This window comes from Falco naumanni, chromosome 12 (genome assembly GCF_017639655.2).
Source record: "Falco naumanni isolate bFalNau1 chromosome 12, bFalNau1.pat, whole genome shotgun sequence".
In the NCBI taxonomy this organism is placed as follows: Eukaryota; Metazoa; Chordata; class Aves; order Falconiformes; family Falconidae; genus Falco; species Falco naumanni.
The window spans coordinates 17,819,397-17,836,095 of record NC_054065.1 but is presented as its reverse complement, the minus strand read 5'-3'; the positions used below and the strand labels follow the sequence as shown (position 1 = coordinate 17,836,095).

General features: G+C 36.7%; 1 protein-coding gene across 4 annotated transcripts in view; it reads right to left on the bottom strand.

Annotated features, from left to right (window-relative positions):
- SRBD1 (S1 RNA binding domain 1) overlaps positions 1-16,699 on the bottom strand; it is a 128,896-nt gene that overhangs the window by 82,110 nt on the left and 30,087 nt on the right. For all 4 annotated transcript variants that reach the window (XM_040611970.1, XM_040611973.1, XM_040611972.1 and 1 more), the window contains 3 exons: positions 14,176-14,333; positions 12,939-13,029; positions 11,771-11,878 (listed from right to left, as the gene is read on the bottom strand). In XM_040611970.1, the coding sequence (XP_040467904.1) occupies positions 11,771-11,878; positions 12,939-13,029; positions 14,176-14,333 (357 nt within the window). The remainder of the gene's footprint in view (positions 1-11,770; positions 11,879-12,938; positions 13,030-14,175; positions 14,334-16,699) is intronic.

The following is a 16,699-nucleotide window of genomic DNA, read 5'->3' as shown; positions in this document are numbered from 1 at the left end:
TCACTGAGAAGTAACACAAGAATATCCAGTTTGATTTACTTAAAAATGACAAACTAACTTCTAAAAAATAACTTTAATAAAAGAATGACAAAGTAACTTTGTGCTGTGATTTTACACTACCAGGAAAAATAAACCAGGAACAAGTAATAAATGCATCACTGATCTTACTGAAAGCCCTCTTCCAAAGTACAACATCGTAACACTGACAAGAGAATCACCCATGGAGGATGCATGTCTAAACTGTTTCCCTGAAACATTTATGTCAAATTCAAATGTCAAAATGTATTTTATCCAAATGTTAGTTCTAGTTCAACCCAATAAAAGAACTGAACAGGCAGTAGGCATGTTGCCTTAGCTGCCAAAGCTATTTAACAAAATATAAAAATTAATTAGGTTTGAGAGAGAGGTTTTACGTGGAAAGCCAATTTAACATTACCAATAACTGTAATTTCATATAGACGGACAACTTCCCCCTGCCCTCCACCTCCAGGATTTTTATTTAGAAAGCTCCAGACAACTGAGCTGTGTGATATTACTGGCAGTTGCAAACAGGATGAAAGTGAAAACATTTCTCTGAGCAACAAATCTGTTTTCAGGAATGCTGGGTATTTGAAGAAAAGGAAAAAACATTAATGTACAGAACTCCTAGAAGGACATGATAACATCTACAACCATACTCTAAGCCAAAGCAACACAGATCTCCCAAAACTGAAAAGGAACAGGAAAACCAGTACCACCCTTCTCTGCCCTTTCCCTTCCATTCGCGTGCTCCCAGTTGCTGCTCAGAGGGCCTGGTACAGAGGAAGGTGCTTCATGTAGCTTGTGTTTTTTGATGTCTCCTTTCAGACATACTTTTTCTTGCCTCCATGTCACCCACCACGAGAAATGGAACATTTCTCCTTCCCTCCACTTACTCATCGTTGACAAAACTGCTGGGATCCAGTTATAGAAAAGAATTACTCTCAATAAGCACCTTTAGTTACAACTGCCTGACACTGCAGACATCTAAATTAATCCCTTTTCAAGATGAAATAACCTACTCAAAGTCCCTTCGAATCACACAGCACATCTATGCTCTCTGTCTCTCATGCCCTGAAAATATCATGTTTGCTGCAGTATCTATCACTGCTGCGGCTCCTTTCAATGCATCACAAAGCCTTCAAAACTGCCATATACTTTGTTGATAAGAAAAGTAAGCATAGCCTGCAGTTTCACACAAAATTACCCCAAGTGAAGGTGCAAGATGGGTACCACTCACCCCTACACTGCCAACAGCCTCTAAGAGTCAACAGCCTGAAATCAGAAAGAGGAATAACAATTTTATGTAACTGCAGAAGGAAAGGGTCCTTGCTTTACTGACAGATATGCTGTATTTGCTCTCCAGTCCTGAAGATTCTTAGGCTATCAGCCACGTATTTGTCATTAATGTTTAATTTTCAAGTCTCCCTAAAATCCAAGCCATTTTATCTTTTTCATAAAATTGAGGTTTGTAACAGTTACTCTCCTGGTACTGGAGGAATCTGTTAGCAGCTGCACAGGTGGCAATTTCCTGAGGTTTACTACTCAAAACAATCCTGAAAGTATTTTCAGAGGGATCCAAACTTTGGATTTGCCCACCAACTTTCATTTTTACTGATTCTCAACAGTATTGATAATTTGAAGAATAAAGAAACTTTTCCCTACTAATGACAGCATTTGTGCATATGCTTACTCCTTTATTTTCTTAAACATTTCTAACTATTATTTAGAAATACATGCAACCCACACACACTCTCTAACAGAAATCTAGATCGAAGAATTTCATTCCAAAGTATCTAACATAGTGTTGGACAGCCTAATGTAATCTAACCACCTAACCTAAGCTTCTGCTATCAGCATCAATAATAATAGCACAGTATATAAAAATAAATAAATAAATCTGTATATCACATCTCACAACAATAAAGGAAGCCCAGTAAGAGCTGAAATGCAGAGCACCAAGTGTTTCACGAATGAATAGGTATGAAGTTTGGCAGAATCTCAACTTAAGTAAAAACATATTACTGGCAACCTCACACAAATGGAAAAATGCTTATTTCTCTGTTAGGTTCCTACAGCATGTCTATTTGAAGACAAAACACCACCCAAATATACAACCAGGTCAGACTGTGCAATAATACTCAGTCTTAGTACCTCACAAATCAGAGGATACATCTTGTATTTATATAATTTTAATCTGGATGCTCTCAGCATTAATCACGACATTTGGATGCTTCCATTTAAATTAACTCCTGACAGTATTCCACAAGTAATTCCTGCTGGACCTTTTTTTACATAGTGAGGAGGCTAAATAAATGTTTACTCTCTACTAGTGAAAATTTACCAATTGCCACAGCTATTTCATGTCAATGTCACTTAAAACACACAAACATATGTTTCTGATGTCTCTTAAGTATGAAGAGGAGACAGTAATATCCCAAACACCACAGGCATTACTTATTTTAGAAAGGCAATATTGACACAAATCACAAGTTAGCATTTTAATGGGTTTAATCTACATTCACTTCTCAGTATCAAAGATTTTTTTAGCATGGAGATACCATGCTACTGTGGAGCCATGCTGTATAATCTCAGGCAATGGGTAAACGCTAGCAGTGTAAAATGGACAGACAGGGTTAACAAGCATCACACTGCGCGTTTCTGTAATCAGAGTTCTGCAAATGCAAATGAGGGGAGGATTGCCTATGCACAATTTCATGTATTTTAAATATGAAGTTTCTGGGTCTTTAGTTCTTTCTGAGGTTCACAGGCTTCTTCCAATGGGTTCACAAAGGACATGGAAAAAACCAGCCCACTGTCAGAAGGTTTACGGTCTCTGGAATGAATTCTACACTGCCACTAGCGAATTTTTTGATGCTCTGCAAGTCAAAAGTATGTCAAAGATCCATTATGATTCAGCTTGGTCACCATCTAACCTCTTTTGGCTTCTGTTTGAGCAGGTAACATCCAAATCTGATTACATTCCATCTCTACTACAATGGAAATGGAGGTAATCACACATGCTGTTTAACTTTAAAGCAAAAAAAAAAAAAAAAAAAGCCACCTAAAAATACAGAGACACTGAACCAAACATGCTAGTTTTGGAAGCACTTAAAACAGTGCTGCAGTCTAAGCTTTTCTGGTTTGTTTGAGATCAGGATCAATACCAAGCCTGGAACATTTAAGGCTCATATCATTAAACTTTCACATTCCTAGCTGTGTACAGAGTATGACTCATTTTCTTCACGTGATGTCTTACAGTAACTGACCAAACCCTAACTTTCTAAGCCTTATAAGGAATAGACAGCAATTTAAAACATTCTCTGGCGTTACATGGAACAAGCATACTTCAGCTCACTCCAGCTAGAGAAAAAAAATAATAAAACCCTGTAATATTGGGAAAAGTTTCATAGATGCAGTTGCTGAGAGTCTGGCTCCAACGCTTGTTGTGAGAAGCCATAACATGTCATTGGGTCACATTTTTCAGCTGAAGTCCAAACCTCAGTTTTAAGCTTGGACTGTACACCATTCACACTCACAAACGATTAGGGGAGGGAACTGTTCTCTTGACATAGCCTGCATTGAAACGACAAAGAGCTGAAAGCCGTGTGAAGTTCCCATAGACTGTACTTCAGTGCTTCTGCCTAGAGGAAGTACCTTGAAAGTGCCCTGCCCGTTATTCCCTGACTGCACCCTCATTCTTTCTGCACTGCTTCCTCCACCAGCTACCCAGTCTCTCAGGCTTCTTGCATTCCTTAAGCCACCCCTTGACCTTGGCCACCACTCAGACACCTCTGAACAAAAGGCTCCCCACCTTCTCCTGCCAAGTACAAGGCAGCACACGCAGTGCAGACCTGCACGTAACCTGTCAGACACAGATGACGACTTGGAAGTTTTGTCCTTCAGTATCTCTACTAATATTCCAAACGTCAAGTCAGTGATGCAACAGCCACCGTGAAAAAGGGTGGTTTGGGGACCCTTCAGCGAAAGAAGGTCAGACCGAATAAGAACACCAATTCTGGCCAAGTGGGCATGTTATAATATTGCCTCATGTTACGTTCATTCTGCTAAAGGTATTCCTGGAAATCTTTCCTTGAAATTAAACAAATAAGAACCTTGTGGTGTCAACCAAATGGCACAGAAAAACTTTCAAGGTTGTAACCACGTTAAACAGTGACCTGAATCCTTTCAGTCTGAAATAAAAAGCTTATTTTTAACCTGTACGGTACCCCATCCCCTCAAAAATATCAGACACTCACATGAACTTCTTCTCTTTCACTGTAGCAATCTAGCAAATTTAATATCATCTCTTTTTCTTTAAATCTATTAAATCCTTCCTTATTTCTGAGCTCTGAAAGTAGCCTTAACAAGGGACTTTAGGCCAGAATAATTTTCATTGTCATCATAGAAAGTTCTTAAGAAGGGAGATTGCATTTGAAAGACTGACCAGCACACAATGTTAAGTGATAAAAATAGTGTTTTAAAGACTTCTACTACTGAGCCAAACACAGCCCACAACTATAATTCCCTAACTGAAAGCATAGTAGTATAGCAGTTCTATGCTGAACATTAAAATCGCTGCTACAAATATTTGGTAAAAATCTGACTTTGTTATAAGTGAGCTTTAGGAACAAACCACCCAGTTGTTGCTCTATGAATACACCCCATGAAATACACATTCCAAAATTGCTTCCAGGGGACCTGATGGGCACAGACTGTGCAGAAACAGTAGCACTTGCTCATCCTTTGTCTGTCTCCACCTTTTACCTATCCAACATGTGCTTCTTTTGTGTTTGTAAATATTTTTGGATGGCTCCCTTTCTTCATCTGACTTCTGTTGTACTGCAATACCACATGTCTTCTAGCTGATTATCTTAAATAAAAAAAGAAAGTGGGCTTTTTTTTATCTGAAAATAACAAAGTTCTAAAAGAAAACAGCCTGTGTACAAATTACTGTTCAGCAGGGAACATAAAATACAACTGAAAATAGAGAAGTAATTTTCAATCCTAAATATAAAAAAATTACTTTTCTGTTAAAAAACAAAAGGGGAATGGTACAGGAATTATTGTGATCAATTTCTCAACTTTATTATCTGATTGACGGAAGTGTATTTGAGATCAGTATATTTCCAATTGAAGAGCGTCCAAAGTTGCCCTTAAACAACTTACCACATGCTTAACAGCTTTGCATCCTAAACTCTTCCCCAATTATACAGAAGTGATTTTTTTTTTTTTTTCTTGTCTGTTTAGTATCCTTTAAAGGTCTGGAAAGATTTACATACTGAGAATACATAACTTTTAAAATCAGTGCTTGACATTACTGCTACTATGATTTTCTTTTAGAAAGAGAAAACATAGAAAGGAAGTTACATGAATAGCTTTCCTCTCTCCCCCAAGACTGTTTTCCCATAGATTGCCCTGGATGCAAGTCAAACTACATGTCCTAGTGTTCTGGAAAAATGAACTTTATTCTCAAGATTCAGCTTTCTTTCGCTAGTTAAATTTACTTCCTGACCCCCTGCCTTCATATTGCTGAAGTCTAGACTCCACATACATTTTACTTTTTCTGAACTTAAAGGAATTAATCTCTAACTACAGTGACATACTCAAATAGTTCTTGTTCTCATCTTAAAAACCTGTGAGTTATTTCTCTGAAATAGAATTCAAAGATGGCTCCATAATCATGTCAAGTGTATCGCTTATAAAGTTTATTTTAAAAAGTTTCAAATTCATGCTACACAAGTCAGAATTTATCACCTATTTCACTTGTCCCACTGTAACTTCACTTACCCATTTCTCCTCTTCTGCTCAGAAAAACACACCTAGAGATGATACCGGTGTCTACACTAAACTTTTAAAACAAGCAACAGTGCAGGGGCAGAGGGGAATCTTTACTTTCTTGGACTGCTTCAAAATCTAAGATTTTCTGAATCTTCTGAATTTCGTCTTTTGAATCAGCTCAATGTAGGATACCAGTTTGTGGATGCACAAGGAACAAACATTGGATGCCATTTTAAATGCGACACTTTTAACAGCCCATGTTGTGCTTATCAATAGACTATCTAAACTTAAGAATAATCAAGAATAGCAGGAAGAAGTCTCTATGCAGAGCGAGGTTCCAATTTACAGGACTGTCTCCTGTAAATATAAATATACAGAAAGTGATTTTTCGCTTGAAGTGTGCATGATCACGAGTTCTTACTCAGCTATGGCAAATAATCACAACAGAAAACAAATTCTAAGTGACAGAAGACAGTTTGGCTGTAAATCACTACATAATTCAAAATGTTTTTAATTGACTATGACCTCTTCACGCACATTGTAAACCTGTTTGTTCCTCAGATTATTTCTTCATTGTTTAGGACTTCTCATGACTCCACTAGAGATTGAAAGAGATGAAAGCAGAACAAAGGTTCTTCAGTGCACATATTGGACGTGTGCATTGTTTCTGCCCTGTATGTATTCCTTTTGCCAGAACTTTCCAAATTCCTTTATACCTTCTGTGTCAGACATCTAATGACCTAAGGTGTGTAGGTGTGCATACATAAATGTGTCGTCAATGGAGTTATATAGCTTAAACAGACAAAAATAACAGCTTAAAGAAAATATAATAAAAAAGAAATAGGAATAAAGTTTCCCATAACCCTACCCCCCTTTGTACTCTCAAGAGACTTGAAACAACTGCATTAATGCAGCAAGCAATAGCTTGTAAAAGGATGCAAACCAGCTGAAACATTTGACAGACAGTGTTAAATACCAGAGGATTCATATCAACCACTTTATTTGAAAAGGTGCTTTGATGTTGGCTATCTTTCATGTACCTCTTTCATGGCACATTAATAAGGAAAACTGAGATGGGGTAAATTAAGTCCCAAGGTCATATCTAGAGTTACAGCACTGTGGGTACCTGATGAAATACGGATTAATGCTGCATGAGCACTGAATAAATAAAACCACTTCTGTTAACCACTCAAACAAGTTTTACAAGTAGTTCTGAACTTTATTCAGCAACTAGACTTCAGACATCTTAATCCCCCCACACTGCTTTGAAACCTAATTATCATAATGTGAACCCGAATGTTAGGTCCCTTTCAAACTGCGAGTGCTATGAAGCAGAAAAGTAATGGGAATTAAGCTAGTGTAACATTAGAAATGTAGAGGCATGGAACTTGAAAGTGGTATTTGTTAAAGCTGAGCGAGTATAATGTAGATATTCAACAACATAAAACACACATTTAAATTGAAAAGGATATTTAAAGCATGTGCAGACACCTATAAAATACAAGCGGACCTAAATTCCTGTAGAACAAATATTTCCAAATCAATTTCTTGCCACCAAGGTCCAACTTCAAAAGGTATTAAACAGTCCTATTCTACCTTAGCAGAACATTTCCAAGTATTCTAAAGCAGACAATTTAAACATTAAAAGAAAACTCAAAGAAAAATTTAAGACATTACGTTAGAGACTTTCCCTATTTGTCACAGTACAGAAGTGCTTGAACTTAAGCAGCAGTAAATTATTAATTATGTTGCTTATAAAGTCTCAAGAGCAAGAAAAGGTTTTGCTGAAAGTGGCAGAAAAGGATTTTGTATCAAGTTTTTAAGCAAGTATAAGAGATATTAAACACCGAGACACCTAAAAAACAGCAACAAAAAAATACGCTTGCCTGTCTGCATTCTTTACTGGTTGTTAAAAACAATTAACAATTCATGACACTTATTAAACTTTTTTTTAAATATGAGCTGGAATACTTTATTCTGAGTGTGCATTAATGTAACAATCAGACCAGTAAGAATGTCTGTATTGTGACAATGAAACCACTGAGGCTGAAAGAAAAACTGTGACTTTATCTTTCCAAATATGAGGATTGAGCTGCTCATGTTGTCCCGCTCTAGCATAGTTCACCTGTCATTCAGATAGGTTTCATTTCCAAGATGCCTACAACTGACAGCAATCAAAGAAAAACAATTGCAGTGATCGAAATATGGAATGAAACTCCTGAAATATTTTTTCAAGGTTTTCATTTGATCCAAAAAGGCCAATGAAATCCTACAAGTTCATCTTCTGTCATGTTAATGTTGAACACACTGTTGTTTCATTTACATTTCTGGTCTTGTTAAAACAAATACACTTATCTAAAACAGAACATCTGTTTTGGTTATAATACAATGTATCTTTGGCAAGAACTCACAATGGAACTAACATAAATAATCGAGAATATTTATTGAACCTTGTAACAAAAACTGATTTGTAACAAAAAACCTGAAGACTAGATACGACTGTCTCTGGGCTCTAGTCCAGTCCTAATCTAAGTCAATAAACACAGCTCTAAAAGGGAAACTATATTCAAAAAGAGAGGAAAAGAAAAAAAAAAAAAAAAAAAAAAGTCAGTCCTGCAGTTATTTAGGTTGGATGTAGGTATCTGAAAGCACGTTTGTTACAAAAACAGTGAAAAATATTTGCCTCAAACAAAAAACTGTCAAACTGAGTCCAGACACATTTCAAGCCACACGAAAAAATCATGCCACATGCCTCCTCTGCTACTACTGTCTTCACCGATATGTCTTATCTTTGGAAAACTTTAGTAAAACTGTATGTTGTTTGCACTTGCTATTGCTGAGGATTGTTCCTTTAATTGTTTGATTTTCATATATTTATCAGCATTAAAAAAGAGAACGCAGTCATCAAAATATTGTAATGTTTTTGAGGGAAAATGAAATGAAGAAAAGAAAGAATATTATTTTGGAAGTCTCTTTTCATACTGATTTTACTTATTTTAAAGTGAGAATCCGTTAATTTGATTCTTGCCACACAATTAAAAAAAAAAAAATATGGTGAAATGGTGGTCCTATTTAAGTCTGTAGATCAGTGCTGTGTAGTCCAGTGCTGACTAGAGTCATATACTAAAGCCCAGGAATACCTTCATGCACAATTCTGAAATTATTGTACAGGACTTTAGTAACAGAGAGACTATTTCAGCACATTTCAGCATGTACTGCACATACATGCAACCAATTAAGTGTTCAGCTGGTTACTATAATTAACCTTCATTAGAGTGCATACCTGTCCAGATTATTTCTGCATGTATCAACCTTCTTTCCCAAAGTACAGACTATTAATGTCTCAATTCTCTGGAAATGCATGATCCAAGTTCCATATGATGAACTGGACATGAAAGTATGAACAGATTTTTAGTTTTTTATAAAGATTTCTGTTTCTGTTCTCCACTTTAAGAAAAAAAATAAGTAGTGTCACGTTACAAGCTTTATTTGCCAAGGAAGCTGAAGTCTGTAGTACTTCTCTATCAGCCACCTTGCTGAATGACCACTTAAGTTGATTGGGATTTTGGTTTTACAGCACTATAAAACAATCCATCCTCATCTGCCAAGCCACTTGACATTTGGACTCCTTTAAGGAAAAAGACTGTAAATGCAAATACTACTGGTGATTTTCTGAAACTTGCACACAGCAACGAACTGAGCACTGTTTTGCTGGGCAAGGTTTTCCACCTTCGTGCAGCTCAGTGCATCACTGCAAGAAGCTGAATGCTTAGAAAATGGTATCATGTTAGATGCAACTGACTCATTCTGTTACAGTTTAAGTACTGGAGAGTTTTTCTTTTGTTCCGAGTTTTTTTGTTTGGTTTGGGTTTTATTTGGGGGTTTTGTTTTGTTTTGGTTTTTCCCCCTGCATTTCAAACACTAAATTGATTTTTAAACCCATTTTTTATACAGTAAATCCATTAAGTGCAACCTGCTGAAGCAAATCTTTAAAAATTAACTGTTCCAACATTACTTAAATTGTTTCTTAGATATTTCAACAGAAAATCTATTTAAAGATCACTTAATTCAAAAGCATACAGTGGGTTTCCACAGAACTGGTTATAGATCTGTATTCAGTCTACATATAAACAAAGCTCTCATTTTCCTCTATCAAGAGAAAAGAACATAATCAAGGGAAGACTCTACATGGAAACAGAAGTTTTTTTGTGATCTGAGAGAGCATGCTCTGGGGGATGTTTTTTTAATTAAAAAAATTTAAAACATAAAAAAGAGGATGAGCAGAGCACACGCTCCCAAATCACCTTTCATAGTTCCCTGCAAAAGGCATAGCAGTTCTCACAATGTATGCCTACTGTCACCTATTACTCAAACAGTAATTCTGTACTAATTGCTCCTCATTTACCATGTATCACTTACATTTTTGAACTCGGACTGACATAAATACCAGGCATCTCATTGGATTATCAGAAGTGAGGGGTGGATGACTGGACTTATCATTCCCTTCTGTTACTAAGAAATACCAAGTAGATTAAGAAAAAAAGCTTTCTGGAGCTAGAAAACAAATAGAATAGCTATCCTGCAGGATTTAGCAGCATAGTTGGGAAACCCCAGCACTGGATAATGCACTTAGGTGCACGTAAAACCAGTTTAGCAGAAAGAGCAACATGGGAACCCCAATCTTTAAGAAACTCTTGTTAGGACTGTCAAAATGTGAAGAGACACACAAGAACGGCAAGCCCAGCTCCATACATAAACGCACAAACATACAGCAGTCTACAAAGTTCACCACCATCAAATGTCACCTATAGCATGCAGTACAAAAAAATATCATTTTTATAATTTTTATTTTAATATGCAGTACCTCAGTATTCCACATACCAATTCTGAAGTAGGGACTAGCTCTTTACCATATATGAGCACAGCACAATAAAAATATTAACAATTACATATACCGAAAGTAAAAATGCTTTTGATACTGTTAATTTTCACTTCCAGGAATTAATCTGGCAGGCTAGACAAATGCATTTATATATTCAACCTACAAATACCACAACAAGTTTCAGAAAAAGTGAAAGGTTAAAAAAATTATCTGTCACTGCTAGAAAAAACAACCAAGTTGATAAGCTGACTTCTGCCTTAGAGTATTTATAGTAAATCCTATTTCACAAGAGCTTTTGTCTGTTTCAAGAACTTGGTAGCTCTACTGGCCTCAAAAAAAATCAATACTGATAATTATGTTGCAAATTCTATAATACTGAACTATAAATATGGAGAAAATATTAAAGCAAAAGAGGAAAATGCAGTGAGAAAACCATCCTGCACAGTATTATAGAAATACATTTTTCTGGGTAAACTAACTAGTTATTTACATTTTATAGCATATAATCAAGAAATGAACTCACTATTACTCTTTCAGACAAAAGTGCTTATGTCAACATAACAGATTTTTAAACTATATGAAGTGAACGACAGTGAAATTAAACATTTGCCAAAAAACACAAAGAAGATAAATACCTTCACTAGTTCTGCTAGGTATTAACAAGATACTTATTTCCAGACCATTTAATACCCATAGGATAAGCAAGGATTCCATACTGTAGTTGGAAAACACAAGCTTTACCATTTGCATTTAAATCTCATTTATCAAGAAATAAACACACAACATCAAACAGGTTCTTGGCTGTTTGAGCTGCTATTCTCGCATACTTGGTTACAATGATAATAGCAACAGATTGAACCTCAGGAAGAGAAAATAAAATGCATCAGTGAGCCTCTCTTACTGACTCAGGAGAGCTACTCTCATGCTCCAAAGAGCTACAGCCACTTTCCTTTGGCTAGAAGGATGGGTCAAGCTTGACTCAAAGCCAAGGCAACAAAAAGCAATACTTCAAAAAATTACATTTAAAACTACCTGTTGAGTTAAAATATGATGAACCAATGAATATCCCAGCAAGCAAAGTGGTCTTACCAGTAAACAACATCCAGTGGTGCAAAATATTTCTTCATAATTAAGTCAGCAAAGTAAGCTTCTGTTTCCCTGCAGGCCGTGCCATTGCCAATCACGACAGTGCTACAGCTTCGCACAGGATAAAAAAAATGAACAATTATTCTCTTTTAGACTTTTTCATGTATTGCATTCAATCCACAACAACGATGAAATATATCTTATTTTACATAACACAAGGCTTGGATTTAAAGAGAACATACTCCTAGTAATATCACATTGTGTTTAACAAGTTTTCAATGTGACAGTTCAAGAGATGAGTCAACGTTTTCACTCATTTGTAATGGAACCGAACAGTGGTAATATCTGCAGAAAACCCAAAAATGATGCTTTGTAAAAGAAATGTAATGTTATTTACAGTTCTCAAACCCTTTCATCTCCTATTTCCCTCATCTGTTATGGGTCACGAAAAAGGGCAGAAGCCCAAGCAATCAGAATCTTAATTCCTTAATGGGAACATCAGTTTGCAACAGCTTGCAAGGTCATTGCCTCTGACTGCCCCCACCACAGTCAGCCAGCCATCAAATCACCTTGTTTAAAGCCAGTCTAATGCTTGAAGACAAACTGGACTGTATGCTGTGGCAGTTCAGTGGCTGACTCAGTAGACCAGATGTCTGTCCACAGGGGATCCCAAAATAGTTGGGTACAATAACCTTTTAATCATGCTGCCCCTATTTGCAGGTCTGTCTGGACACCTATCTGAGCAGGATTTCCTTTGCTTAATAGAACTCTTCCAAAAACTAAATGCGGCTTTTGGAACAGGGAAAGATCGATGAGTGGTTTGGGGGTTGTGGCAGGGGGAGGTAGGAAGCGTAAGGCTAAACTTATTCCTTAGCTAAATGTTAATTTCTATTCCTAAAAATAAATGGATTGACAGAGCTTTACAGGGATACATTCATAGCATGCAGCCTTAGTCATAGCCATGGCTTGATTTCACATTTCTAACATACACATAGTGTAAAAGCATGAACATAAGATTAAAAGAAAAATAAGCTCCAAACTACATAAAAAAAGAATATTTTCAGTTAAATCAGTAGAATTCTTGTTCTACGCAAAAGAAAGTATTTGTATAGTGAAGATTTTCATTATGTTTGGTACAAAAGGATAATAAATGGCAGTTTCTTTAGCATACTTGAACTGTAGCAGAAGCCTCTTTATCTTCTCAGCTTCACAAAATCCTTGACCAGAATGCAAGTAAACGACATCGGTATGGAGTATCTGACCTAGAATAATGAGAAGCAAACCCATCTGATAAAAAACACAAAGATCAGAAAGCTATATCCCGCAAAATTACTAAAGTTAATTTTATGAGTCACAAATAAAGTTTCTTAATAAGACATCTTTCCCTTTATCAAATTAGAAGAAATTTCTGGTGGGCAGAGGACAAAAATGCTTTGACTGCTGAAGTAAAATGTGTTGATATATTTTCTGGTTTCCTGGGTACATATCTACAGGACAAACAATGAGCATCTAGTCATATTAGGCAAATAAACTCTATTACATTATGAAAAACAGCAAACCACTGCAAAAGATTTATTGCTCTAGTCTAGTAGATTTTACAGATCCAGTAAAGAGAGATGAAAATTAGGAATGCAGTTTCAGGACTTCCAGTCCAGGAGCAATAAAACTCCAATGCCATCATCTCATCTATGACATTTGGAAACCACTGTATTAACTGGCAGCGATAGCTCATGGTGCAATGCAAGCTAATAACCATTTACCTTACCTTTATTGCCATTTTAATGTGTCAAGAACACACCTTTCCTTATGCCCACCCTGGGTGGACATATTCTCAGACAAAAGAGCAATAAAAAAGGAAAACAAACTATTGTTGCATGGGCCTAAACAGGTAGGTATCCCCAGATCAGACTAAGATGTTCTTTATCTAAAATCTTAATTTAAAAGTTCTGCAAATACAATGTTTCTGACTTCTCACATTAGCACACACCATACTAAACCAAAAAAAACTGATAAAGTGTCCAGAAGTTCAAGATATTACACATTAAAAAAAAAAAAAAAGCCAAGTTATTAAAAGTATTTAAATTCAAATTCTTTGTTAAACAATAAAAACACCAGGTGTTCTCTTTGGTGACTACTGAGAGGCACAATTATTTGAGCCTCTATTCAAGAAGGCAGAAGGGATTTTAAATTCTATTTTAAAGAGGAGTAATAACACCAAAGGAGACAGTGGAATCCAGGTGCCAGAAACTTAACCTTAAGCCTGAAGAAAGGAATTTGCACGACGATGTGTGGAAAACACTAGAAGCTTAACAAAAGAAATCCATTTTATAAAAAAGCAGGTTTTGAAACTATGCTTTCCTCTAAATTTTTTATCAGTCCTTTCAAAAATATTTGGAATCGAAACTTACTGGTTGGTGAAATAATTGCCAACTTGCAGCCATGTTTGTAGCCAGGATCTACTCCCATCAAAGTACGGCCCCTCACAGGGCTGGTCAGAAGCAACTGCCGTAGATTTCTGCCAAACATCATCACAGACTCTTTCTCTGCATCAGATGTCAACTTTGATCTTAGAAGGATGAAAGCAAATAACATTTCCCCCTCAGTTTTCAAACGCACTTTTGAATTGTTCCAAAGTTGTACGGCTTTTTCCAGTCATGTTTTCATTATCTTTTAATTAGTATTACACTCCCAATCATGTTTTTGACCCTTTTTAAAAAAGGATCATCTAAATGATCATCTCATTCTGGCTCTAAGAAAGTAAATCAACATAAAGAGTATAATAGAAACATCTACAAGAATGTACACATACTAACATACAAACATCATTATTTTGAGCAAAGAACACCTTCCCATCAAAGCAGATACTTAATTGCAAAGAAAAGTGGATTTGAAGAAGGCACGGACTGAATTCATCACAACTTCCCACTTATGCAGAATCACTGTCAGCTGGGAGGTGCTCGAGAGAAACTGGAAGGGCCAATCCAATTCATTGCCAACACACCATGATTCATGAAGCATTTCATTTCATCTATGAATTACATTATTTAACAGTCATCACTCTGTTGACTTGAGGTCTTTCTAGGAGGGTATTCTGCTTCCTTAGAACCAAACTAGTAAGCTGATGGGGCCACGACGTTCCCTACCTTTCTTTTCAATGTTCTTCAATAGAAAGAAGTGAGTTAGTGCAACAAGGATTGACTTCAATGACTTTAAGCAAGAACACTTACTGTAGAGCATTATGAGAAACAAATCGGCCTTGTTGAATGAAGGTGTACAAGATGCATGATGTCTTACTTGTCAGATGTAGCAAGTAAGACATCGACTGATAAGGACAAGTATTTTTGTCATGGTATGGCATCTTATATGAAAAACACAAAATTGAAAAGGTAACGGGGACACAAATATTCATCACCTACCTGATTTTTCTCTTTTCTTTTGCAGGTACTCATTGCCATTTTCAGCTGCATTACATTGTCAATAACGATAATAATTAGGCTAGCAAAAGCAATCCAGTAAAGCCTTCACGTAACTTAAAGGTTATTCTCCTTTTCCTTTTACCCATCATGGAAAAAAGTAAGATCTGGATTTATTTTTACAGAAGAAAAAAACCCTGTATTCCAGTTAACTAACCCTATATAAGAACAGGGTGGGGGAAATTACTCCAGTTGTTTAAGTCAATCAGTGTGTGACACAAGCAGGCTACACACAGTTCAAGGACAACCCTCATGAGGGCTACTTGACATGACGAGATATGAAGCTCTTCTGAGCAATTTTCAGATGTGGAGGAACGTAAGAGTCTGATTTGAATTTGCCCAGGATCCAAACAAAGCAACCAGTTCAGCCCTGTCTCATCCCAGCGTGGTACAGAAAGAGCTGTTAAGACCTCATAATCTCTCATTTGTAAAGCAACCTAGACAAGAGATCTAGATTCTCTTTCAAACGTCACTGATTTAACATTTTCTAAGGAAGTCTTCAATAGCAAAAGGCTCCCTTAATATCCCTGTGCTTTTTGATTGTGTATCACATGTGCCAAATTAACACAGACATAATTTAAAGTGAGATGGTGAAGGATATATGTGCATTCCAAGACTCCTTAGCAATTCAAATGTGCCCTCACCGCCAAAGGGCAGCCACTGTGTATGGCCATCACTAAAAAGAATAACATGAGAATGGCTGTCCTAGTTCAGGTAAGTGGTCCCTTTATCCCAGTATCCTGTCTCCAAGGTGGCTATAAGCAGCTGATACAGCAGCACTAGTATACCTGTCCCATAATCGTATCTCAGCCTCCAACTATTTCCAGCTCAGAGTATTTCCTGAGCTTGACAAGATTTGTCTCTTCAGTAGCCTGTAACAGATCTCTTGTCTACACTACCCAGTCTCCTACTGAACCCATGCACGTTTCTTGTATCCACAGAGTCTGTTGGCAGCGAGTTCTGCAGGTCCATCACAAGCTGTACAAAGTTGCCACCTTTTCATTGGAAGCTGATTCTTTTTAATTGTTATGCTCCTCTAGGTCTTACACTGGAAGAGAGTAAAAATTTATCTCTAGAAACGCTGTGCAACTCTTGATATGCCATTCACCTCTAAGCCCTCTCTTTTCCAAGCTGAAGAGTCATAGCATAGTCAATCCTTGTTCATGCAAATTATGTCATACCTTGTCCTCCTTCACTGGACCTTTTCCAGTTCTAATGAGCCCTTTTACTAACTCACCACCACCACGAGGTGAGGGGACCAAAATGGCCAATAATATTCCAAATATGGGCCAACTAAATCAATGATTCTGTTTTGTCTTTATTCCTTAAACAATCAATCTTATCTTTTGAGCACTTAACATTTATGTGGAGCTACCTTCTAGTGTACCAAAGCATCTTTCTTGTGTCAGGATAGGTCAGAGCTCAAAATTTTCTTTATGAAAAGATAATTACTCCCCCT